Raw genomic sequence first — 11372 nt, 5'->3', positions numbered from 1 at the left:
TTTTTCCAAAAGAGTAATAAACTAGAGATGTTTGGGTAACTTTATCATATGACATTATGTTGACTATCTTAGACAAAAGATAGTTTGGAACCCGTTGTTTACAACATCATATGGTTCAGTGTTGGGTTCTAGACAATGGCTATTGTGGGGGGGAAATGATAGAAGGTCCAGCAAAAGCAGTTCAGGCTTGGAAAGAATTTTTATTGCGTTCATTGAAAGAGCAAAAAGAAATCCTACGTACTATGCATGGCGGCCAAATAATGTATCAACAAATTCAGGAAGCTATGAGTAGACTTCCCATACCACCCAATAATGCTAACCATAGGTGGGTTGGGGTTTTTTCAAGATTGGAAGTACTCTTGACTGTGAAGGGGTATTCAGATGATAAGACATACCGGTTGTTTGAGGTGGATGAAACAAACCAATTATCTCAGTCCCCGGAAATGGTGATAGATTACCCATATGCTATTGAGCACAAGATAAGGGTCATTGGATATGCTGACCGTAAATGGTATATTGATCCAATGATAGAGGAAATAAGGCCACATTGGAAGTTGTGGGTGTTAGCTAAAAAACTGATATTCAGATTAGATTGGGACCCAATTGATTATTAGTGGATAGATCCTTACATAGGCAACAAGTTCAATTTCTTCCAATATTCTGTACAGTTGGGAAGTCATGTACTTTTAGATACATGTGATGTGTTGCCAGTTGCATCTCAATATTGGAATCAACAAGGTATTACTCCCCACTTCCAAATTCAGGGTTATCTTATGGGCAAGAAAACAACCACACAAAATATTGCATGTACAATGGTTAGTTGTACACCAAGCCTTGCTAGTAGGCACATGGTTGCATAGAATGGTAGTATCTTCTGGTTGTATTCGATGTCAATTACAGATGGAAACTCAAAAACGTTATTTATGGGAGTGCATTGAATCTCAACAGATATGGCAACGACTCCTTAGAATTTTTGCTAATTATTTTCCCCCATTGGTTTTCACTTGGGGCATGCTAGTTTGGACATCACTTGTCCGTGATGCGTTCCATTATGACAATGAATCTATGGACCTTGGATTTTACACTAAATATGGAAATGTTCATATATTACCACTGTTGTCATTATAGTTTTCAAGAGTAAGGAAGGAAGTCCAACCAGTAAGGGAGATACTGAGTAGTACCATTGTATATCACATTTGGAAGGCTTGGTGTTCTCTCGTTTTCCATCAACTTAAAACACCACCAACTGAAGTGGTTTCGAACATTTGGTTAAACATAGTTCATACTTTGAAGGGTCAATGGGATGGTATAGTTGGAGACTCTGAGGCTAAAATTGCTTAACGGAGCAAGTTTCTTATTATTTGGACAACTATTCCATTCATGACATGCAATTATGGCACTCCTTATTGGCATTTTCAACTGCCGAAATGGTTGTTTCCCCCGCCAATCACATAGAGGTTAAAATCTTGTAAATTGTTTATACTAATGACAGGATATCTTTTCAAAAAAAAAAAACTTTATCATATGAATCCCCAATCAGACAATCACGTTGTCCTTTTAAAGTATAGATCATGTTTAGCCAAATGTAACCCACCACTTCAACTAGTGAGACTTTAACTTGATGGAAAATGGAAGTGCAATGAGCCTTCCAGATGTAGCACAATATGGTTTTACTTGTTTACTTGTAAGGGGTTGTTATTATGCCGAGGCAAGTGTGTCATGTTTTTTGGCCATTGTGAACACTGAACACACACATGAATGTATACAAACATGTTTGTGCATGGGATGGGAGTAGATTCTACTTGTGCACGATGCCATTTACAAATGGAAACTCTAAAACATTGCTTATGGGAATGTACCGAGTCTCAATTGATATGACAATGTTTCCTTAGAATTTTTGCTAACTATTTCCCCCCATTGGTTTTCACTTGGGGCATGGTGGTTTGGACATCTCTTGTTCGTGATGCATTTCATTATGACACTGAATCTATGGACCACGGATTTTACACTAAATCTGGAAGTGTTCATACAGTACCATTGTTGTCATTACAGTTTATAGGAACACGAAAGGAAGTCCAACCAGTATGGGAGATATCGAGTAGTAACACTATATATCACATTTGGAAGGTTAAGTGCTCTCTTATTTTCCACTAGCTTAAAACACCATTGGCTGAATTGGTTTCAAATATTTGGTTAGACATAGTTCATACTTTGAAGGGACAATGGGATGGTATTGTTGGAGATTCTGATGGTAAAATTGCTCAACGGCATGAGTTTATCACTATATGGAAAGCTACTCCATTCATGACAACCAACTGTGGTACTCCTTATTGGCATTTCCGACCTCTGAAATGGTTGTTTCCCTCCCCCAATCTGATAGAATTTCAATCTTGTAAAAATGGTTACACTAATGACAAGATATCTTCTTAAAAGAAAAACATGTGTGTGTATACATTCATGCAAACATACTTGTTTACATACAAACATGCATGCATGCATCATCCATACATACATTACATCCATACATGCTTACATACATACATACATACACACACACACACACACATACATACATACATACATACATACATACATACATACATACATACATACATACATACATCACACATATCTCATACACACAAAATACATACATACATACATACATACATCACACACACACACATACATACATCACACACATCACACACATCACATACACACATTGCTTTACATACATACATACATCACACACATCACACACATCACATACACACATTGCTTTACATACATACATACATCACACACATCTCATACACATAAAATACATACACACACACACACACACACATACATACATACATACATACATACATACATACATACATACATACATACATACATACATACATACATTACTTTACATTACACACACACACACACACACACACACACACACACACACTCTCTCTCTCTCTCTCTCCAATGTAAAGAATTCGAAAATATGAGAAGCTTTGAGGAGCAGAGTCTGTTGACTCTGGAACAGAGAGAACCAACCATACACAGAGAGAGAGAGAGAGAGAGAGAGAGAGAGAGAGAGAGAAAACACAGAGGAGAGAGATCTGAGACGTATTTTGCAACGTGCCCACGTGTAGCAGAAGAGAAGAGAAGAGAAAGAGAAGAGAAGAGAAGAGATCTTCCCCAAATTTCAGTCCTAGAGAGAGCTGAGAAGAGGAGGAACAGAGAGCAGAGATTATTAGTACGTAGATGGAGCATGGCTACTAATCTCTCAAGCCTCCTGCTGAGATGTGCAGATCAATCGGACACAACTGAAGAAAGCCATGGGTACCTATCATCATCATCATCATCATCATCATCAACACCATCACTATTCTTCTTCTTCTTCTTCCTCCTCAAAAGCTCCTCAGCTAAGGTTCACATCCAAGGCTCGCCTCTCATGTGGTCTGATGCTGCTCATCATCTTCACCCTCCTCCTCTCCCTCACCATTGTTCCTATGCTGGATGACCTTGATCTCCTGCTCACTCATCGCCTTCACGATCGCCATCCCTACCAACATTGGTATGCCTTCCATGATCATCATCAGCATTTCCCATTGGTGAGTTCTCCTCCTTCATACACAAGAGGAAAATTGAGATCCGTTTCTTGGCTTCTTCTTTTTGGACGCTAAAGAGATCTCTGTGTTTCCTGCTTTTGCTCTTGCTAGGAGGAGATTGGGTCAGCTAACACCTCGAACATAACCGTGCCTGATTTCTCCGTAAGCTCCTTGGTGGTTTGTGGTGGAAATTAGCTAATTAGCTAATCTGTTAATGTTTTCTATCATTTAGTTTAGTTGAGTTGTTTGCTGTAGTGGGCTATGGTGGTTCTCAGTCTCTCAAAGCATTTAATTTTATGATGTTATAGGAAATGGCAGCCGAGATCTTACCTGAGACCATCTGGTCATCACCTTTGGCAAAATTGTATCATGGTTGTAGCAGACCTAACAAGTCTTTTCCAAGTGAGCTTACATATCTGTATAAGAATGGATATTCCAAAGTGAACTTCTGATATACATATACATACACATATTACAATGTACATTGGCAATGTATATGAACACATTGAGATACAGTCATGGACTAATGTCATATACATTTACACATATAACATACAATGTACATTGACAATGTATATGAACACATTCAGAAACTGTCATGGACTTATGTCATATACATTTACAACATTTACGCATCCAAGTGAGATTTTGATACACATTTTCATATTCATATACACATAGAAGGCCATACATTGTACATGAACACATACTGTTCATGAAGGTCCTTTCATAGACACATATATTTCTTTTTCTCTGATGAAAGTTGATATTTGTGTCTAACCATTTGAACCGAATGCACAGATCGAGTATCAGCGATTGAGTCAAATGGCTATATTTATGTGGAAACAAGTGGAGGACTAAATCAACAACGGATTGGGGTATGTCATTCTATCTTTTATCTATCAATATTGGTGGCAATGTGTTAGGATCATCGGATTCTAATTTACAAGTTCGATGTAATAATCAAGGGGGAAGAGATCTGGCCTCCTCTTTATAACTGTTGCTCATCTGAATTCACATTTTTTACTCCACAAAATGTAAGAAACACCATTGATTGGTTACAATTTGGGAAGACCCAAGATAACGATGGATTGGTAGATGATCACTTTATCTATGCTTGTGACACCTTGCTCCCATTGCTAACACACATCTTTAATAGAGCTATTAGTGAAGATCCCTACTAGATGAACAGAACATACCATTGTGCCAATATTCAAGTGTGGAAACTCCATGATGCCGAGCAATTATAGGACAATCATGGTTGGCCATTACTAGGCTAAATTATTTTGTTCAGTCCAAGAGTCAGAGTTGAGTGTATAGGCAGTGTACGGCTGCCGTTTAGCTGGACAGACGGGCTTTTGTAAGGGATTCACAACTTTGGATCACATATTGATCCTATGAGCCCTTATTGAGGAGAGCAGAACCCACAAAAGAGAGTTTATTGCTTCTTTGTGGATTTTTGAAAACCCTTTGAAACGATACCATGAGCTCAGCTCATGCAGCAGCTAGAAACCGAGGGTGTTCCCGTAGATATGGAATACAAAATCTATGCACTATGAATTCATGAAAGGAAAAGTGTGATCTCCCAATGTGGCGAACACAATTTGAGGGAGTAAAACAAGGATGCCCACTATTACCCACCTACGGTAAAGGATTTGTATTACATAGAGAGTATGCATAGCAGGTGTAGCCATACAAATATTACTATATGATAATGATCCTACCCATACCTAGGAGTAACATTCACATGGCCTCAATTCTCCTTATGGCAGGATATTTGTGCTCGATTTTCTCGTGGATATGCAGCCCTAGGTGCTTTCAAGAGACAATGTGAAGGTATGCAGTTCCAAATGCCACAAACTAAACCTTGGCTATTTGATACACTTCTCTCACTAACTCTTCTTTATGGAATAGAAACTTGGGGACTAAGTGTTACCAAGACAAATAACTAGAAAGATTTAGAGAGACTTTTAGTCTCAATGATTACCCACATGATAATGAGCAAAAGATTAGTGCCCCATGCTATAATCCGGGCAAAGACAGGAGCAGCCCCAATAATTGTGGAGGCATTATTCTGATCAGTGACCATTATCCAATGGCATTGGGAGCTCTCTTAACATAGCTGCTCAAGGTTGGCACTAATGTTCAAAATAACTTACTGAACATGGTGACATTCATTGTTGAAATGCTAAAATGCAAGAATGGATCGAGTCACATGGCATAAGCATTAATGCACTACCCCGTTCCAAGTTGTCCCCATCTAAACATAACCAATTTGGAAAAGAATAGAATGATCCAAACTGATATTATCAACTTGCATAATGGAAGAACATGGATAAGCCCCACATGATTTCTTGTAGGAAGATGGCCCATTATAAGGCACTTAGTTAACACACTTTTTACACACAGTGGAGGATGGATTCATCATCAGCCCCTTTTATATGGACACGTCTATCCTATGCAAGCTGCAGACCCCTTCACATCAGTTAGAGATCGAGGTTGGACATTTACACTCATACCTCTAGAATAAAGAATTTATGCCATTTGCGTCATTAGGGAGTAGAATTTGAAGAACACTATATTGGTCATTGTACTGTTTTTATGAAATAAATAAGAGGGCAATACCATTGCATCTTTAACCAAGGATTTGGCTCACTACTCAAGGTAATGGAATATGAGGACCAACGCTGCTTGGGACTGTTCTTGTTAGAACTCAAGAGATACAGGGAGACGTTGTTGAAGGACAACAATAGAACCACACAAGCTCATCAACAAAGAACAGTCACAACTGTCTTTAGCCCAATCACTGCTACTCATACCATAAATCAATTAGGGGCCACACAAGTAGGCTCCTGACTAGGGCATTGTAAAGGGGTTATAATAGATCAGACAATAGAAATTTAACATCGACAGATAAAGGATATTTCCCGTCTTTGTCATCAACAGATAAAGGATATTGCCCGCCTTCGCATATGCTTCCCTTGCATTGGAGATCTCTGCATTTTGGATTGACCTATGGTAGAGCTTTCTAAGACAAACATTCCAATCTATGTGACTTGAGAATCTTACATCGATAATGAGATTCTTTAGCCATTTTGGCCTCTTAAATAGGTGTCAATATGTCTATCTTTCTTTCTTTCCCTACAATATCGTTTGTGAATAAAAGGGAGATGATGTTGCAATTTTGGCATATTATTGGCATCGAGAGCAAAAGATTTTAGATATACTCCATACTTTCTGTGAACATAATGGCCTAGCTGTCAACGTGACTGAGACCAAATTAATGGTGTTAAACATATCAAATGTGAAAGTCAGCATCCAGTTACTATGATATGAAGAGGAGGAAAATGAAGTGGTTCACAATTTCAAATACCTTGGAATTGACATACCTAGACAATACAGTTAGGATAAGTTTCATAACTAGAAGAACAGAAGCTGGCACATCCCAGTACTATGAATTTGAGAACATGTGCCACTTGAGAACAACCTAAAGATGGGAGTTTACAGAAATAGAATTTGATGCATGCATGATGCAAACTCTGCCTTATGGAACTAAGATTTAGGGAGGCAGTATTTCAGCCAGCTCATCGAATAAAGTAGAAGAAATACAAAAGAATTCTGTACTCATTAATGCTCCTAGAAGTTGGAAGAAGACCAATAGAGTTCTAAGATCTTTAAAATGTTACAAGTACATATCAAAAGTAAGGACAATGCCTTGAAATTGCCTCCCTAAGGCCTCATGGAAATTGAATGCGTACAACTAAAACTACACAAGCAAGCTTCTTTCCAGCTGGGTCCAAGACACCAGGAAATGGTTTGCAAGTTGCCATGTTGAATATTTGAATATGCATATAGAGGAAAAGAAAGGGATAGCAGAACATGAGTTATGTTTTACAAAGCTACATTGGAAGTCCCCCACACAGCCCAACATCAATCTAAGTTTGAGTACTATTGCAGCTGCTCTATTAATCAATATTGGGGAAATTACTGAAATTAACTGTCCAAGACCCAAGCTCACATCTGGACGCTCATGGCCCAAGAGAGTGAGTAACATATGCTATCACACTGTGCTCACACATTGGAAATAGAAACCTGGGATTGGCTGAATGATGAGCGGAAAAAAGAATATGTGACCCATGTTTTCTCAATGTACCAGAAACAGAAGAAAATGTCACTTTGGAAGGCATATGTGGACATAAAGGATGATTTCCAGGAATTCCGACAAGGTTATACAAGCTCTCTGGAAGTCCTAACAAGGATGGAACGATCACCGATGACACCAGGCAACTTCTTTGCTAGTCTGCTCACTACAACACAAAACTCATGAAAGTTAGAGACAAGTGAAATTTGGAAACAAGCATAGTTTTTCATTTCAGCATTCATTTTTAAAGCCAAGCCTAAATGGCTGCAGAGAGTGCTTTGTAATGATTGATTGATTCCTATGGGTCTTATTGGCTCCCTATGGATATATGTATTCTCATCATTATCTGCTTAAGATGTTGCCTCAGTGCTGTATGTAATTTTAGTTTGTGTTCCATTTTTGAGTTTGCTCTGGGAGTTGATGACAGGAGTAAAATCATAATTATCTAGTGAAACTTGTGTACGTATGTTTGGGTCATTCAGAATGTTTTTTGTTTGTCTAGGGATTTTATTTTTTAGCAACAATTTACACTGGATTAAAAAGTCAGCTTTGTCGCATGAAAATATAATAATACTGCAATTACTTTCATTGCATGGTTGAATAGTGAAGAGTCTGTTTGCAACATCAATACATCGTCATAGTTTTTCAACATGTGCTGCATCTGGATTCAATACTTGAAGATAGTATTAAATAATGTTTCAAATTTCTGGGCTTGGAACTGTAATGCTAACTACAAATAATTTTGGTTTTTGACAGATTACTGATGCTGTAGTGGTTGCACGAATTCTAAATGCAACACTTATAGTACCAGTGTTAGACCATGATTCTTTTTGGAAGGACAACAGGTTGAACCATTGTTTGTTATTTATTTATTATTAAAGATATTATCGTCTAAATCATATGTTTGGATGTATAATTGGTGACTTTCCTGTGTCTGATTTATTTTCCATCTCTTATATCTTTGCTTTGGCAACATGTCTCTTAATATGGCATTATTTTTGCACTTTTGGTACCATCATGTTTCTTCTCTGCATTTTCATTAGGTTTCCGTTTTAGCTGTGAATTCTTGGGGGTAAAACATCTGGCCTTTTGAGAATGGAGTGATTGTTGATGGAATACATAATTAAAAGAAACTCATTCAATCCTTCAAAGTTAAGGTTCGTACTTGTTCTTATAGGTGGTTTTCGTTTTATTTTACAGCAACTTCAGTGACATATTCGATATCGAATGGTTTATTGCTACTTTGGCACCAGATGTACAAATATTGAAAGAGGTACCGTCGAGATTAAGAATCACTAGAGAAATGCTTTATTCAACTCGTGCACCAAGGAGGTCCGAACCTGAGCATTATATCAGATCTATCTTGCCTCTTCTAAGAAGGAAGAAGGTATGTGGCCATTGGATTATGTGAGAGCATTAGCATTTTTCTGCCAACTTAAGCCCTGCCAAGTTATTTAACATCATGCTGTTTTGGTTTTATTTCAGGCAATTCGTTTAACAAAATTTGATTATAGACTCGCAAGCGAACTTGAGGAAGGTTTACAGAAGCTGCGTTGTCGGGTCAACTATCAATCACTGCGTTTCACTACAGCAATTGCAGATATGGGCAAAACTATAGTGAAGCGTTTGAGAACCAAGGGTGGACGATACATTGCCCTACATTTAAGGTCCAGCAATCTTTTCATACACAGTGTAGAGAGTTTGATCATCTTGTGATACATATACTATGTAGATAGTTTGGTCATTGTTTCATGATTAATATTTTCAGTCTGACATCTTGCAGTAATTGAAAGAATTGCCTAACATTGACCTGTAAAATGTGTACTGTGATTTCTACCTTTGAGATACCATTTCTGATTCCATGGAGCTGTCGTGCAGATTTGAACCTGATATGCTAGCTTTTACCGGTTGCTACTATGGCGGTGGCGAGAAGGAAAGGAGAGAACTAGGTGAAATTCGAAAGCGATGGATAACTCTATCGGTGTGTTTCAATATTTCGTTTTTGTCTTCTTTTTCCTTATTGGTTAATATTGCCAAAGTTTTAAACAATAAATTCCATACTACATCTTATTCATCCATAAAAGGGTCTTTCTTTTGATGTTGTGTACTTGTGTTGCAGCCGATGAAGCAAGGAGAGGTTCCTCGCAGTGGGAAGTGCCCCTTAACACCGGAGGAGGTTGGCTTAATGTTAAGAGCCCTTGGGTTTGAGAACAACTCTCATATCTATGTTGCATCTGGAGAGGTTTATGGTGGTGAAGACAATTTAGCACCTTTGCGAGCACTCTTTCCAAATTTTCACACCAAAGACTCGTTGACAAGCTATGAAGAGCTGGGGCCGTTCATGCCGTACACAAACCGTATGGCCGCAATCGACTACATAGTTTGTGAAGAAAGTGATGTATTCATTACTAACTATAATGGGAATATGGTTAAGATACTCGCAGGCAGCAGGTTTTGCTTCATCTCATTGTGATACACATTTATTCATGGAAAAGCTACCAAATATACCCATCGTTACTTGAGGAAATTGCCCAAAAGCCATCCAAATTAGGGAAAGTTATCATCTAAACCGTAGATATGATTAGCGCTTAAGTAGGTGATTGATGCTAATTGAGATGAGTGGTTAATGCTGAATTACTAGGATGGTTAGTACTCAACTGGAGTTGATTAGCTATGGGCTTCAGTGCATAATTGGGGTGATCAACATTTATTTAGGGGTCATCAATGATTTATTAGAGCTTATTTGCCCTTGATTGGAAGTGATTAGTACTTTCCATTTTGGCTCCATAAAATGTTTGTTTGTATCATGTAACGGTGGTGTGGTAATGTTTCAGAAAAATTGGATGGCTTTTTGGAAATTTTCACGAAAATAATATTATGATATTGATAAATTTGTCCTTTATTAATTTTGCTAAAGTAAAATCATAAATTCTAGTAAATCATTCTTGCGACTGATGCCATGGCATCTCTTCTCTTTTCAGGCGTTACAGAGCACATAAGCGGACAATACAGCCAAATGTGAAGAAATTAGGGAGTTTATTTTCTACTAGGAGGAATATCACATGGAGAGCTTTCACGAAAAAGTTGAGGCGTATCCAGAGGGGTTATATTGGTGAGCCCGATGAGAAGAGACCTGGTGGTGATTTTTTTGAGTTTCCGAGCTCTTGCATTTGTAAGAGCAATGAGAAGAATCTCACAAACTCTATGGGGGACCTATTATATCGACAGGCATCAAGAGGTCAAAGCGAGACGGAAATCTTAAGCAAATCAGATCTAGTCGAGTTTCCGAAAGACGATACACTAGACTTGCTGCAACAAGCTGACCTTCTAAGAGAGACTAATGCAGGTGTCCAATCTGAAAACAAAGATTTGGATGAGGTCTCATGGTTTTCAGATTAAGAACCAATTGGAGGTTATTTCCCAATATTGATCGGTATATATAGATAGTTACCAAGAGGTTAACATCGAATTTGTACAAATGTACAGAGGCTTATAACTATCATCATTTAACCAAAAACCCAAGGTTAACATAGCCCCACTAAGTGGCGAGTCTAGGTGTGACACAGATAAGTTATAACCCAATTCTTTTTTCCTTTTCCTTTGGCACTAGGGTACAT

At 38.1% G+C, this 11372-nt stretch overlaps 1 protein-coding gene across 2 annotated transcripts; it reads left to right on the top strand.

Annotated features, from left to right (window-relative positions):
- The first annotated feature begins 3267 nt into the window (after window positions 1-3267).
- LOC147849990 (O-fucosyltransferase 29-like) lies at window positions 3268-11352 on the top strand. Of its 2 annotated transcripts, none has more exons than XM_087337106.1 (10): window positions 3268-3617; window positions 3726-3776; window positions 3923-4016; window positions 4416-4492; window positions 8512-8600; window positions 8956-9142; window positions 9241-9422; window positions 9634-9736; window positions 9875-10206; window positions 10737-11352. In XM_087337106.1, exons 1-10 carry the CDS (start codon window positions 3342-3344, stop codon window positions 11152-11154), a joined length of 1809 nt encoding a protein of 602 aa, XP_087193232.1. In that variant the 5' UTR covers window positions 3268-3341; the 3' UTR covers window positions 11155-11352. The 2 variants fall into 2 exon arrangements, with proteins under 2 accessions (XP_087193232.1, XP_087193233.1); XM_087337107.1 differs by having other exon boundaries at window positions 9875-10112; window positions 10737-10925.
- Window positions 11353-11372: the final 20 nt, after the last annotated feature.

The sequence above is a fragment of the Azolla caroliniana genome, unplaced genomic scaffold, assembly GCF_043228905.1.
Source record: "Azolla caroliniana isolate FFs.n. ecotype wild unplaced genomic scaffold, voAzoCaro1.0.p SCAF_22, whole genome shotgun sequence".
NCBI classification, from domain to species: domain Eukaryota; kingdom Viridiplantae; phylum Streptophyta; class Polypodiopsida; order Salviniales; family Salviniaceae; genus Azolla; species Azolla caroliniana.
This window is presented reverse-complemented; position numbering and strand designations above follow the sequence as displayed.

Excerpts from the sequence above, each read along its gene's own strand:
- LOC147849990 (XM_087337106.1), top strand. The coding sequence starts at position 3,342 with ATGGGTACCTATCATCATCATCATCATCATCATCATCAACACCATCAC. Across the intron at positions 8,601-8,955 it reads TCTTTTTGGAAGGACAACAG|CAACTTCAGTGACATATTCG; the intron begins GTTGAACCATTG and ends TTTATTTTACAG. Across the intron at positions 10,207-10,736 it reads AAGATACTCGCAGGCAGCAG|GCGTTACAGAGCACATAAGC; the intron begins GTTTTGCTTCAT and ends TTCTCTTTTCAG.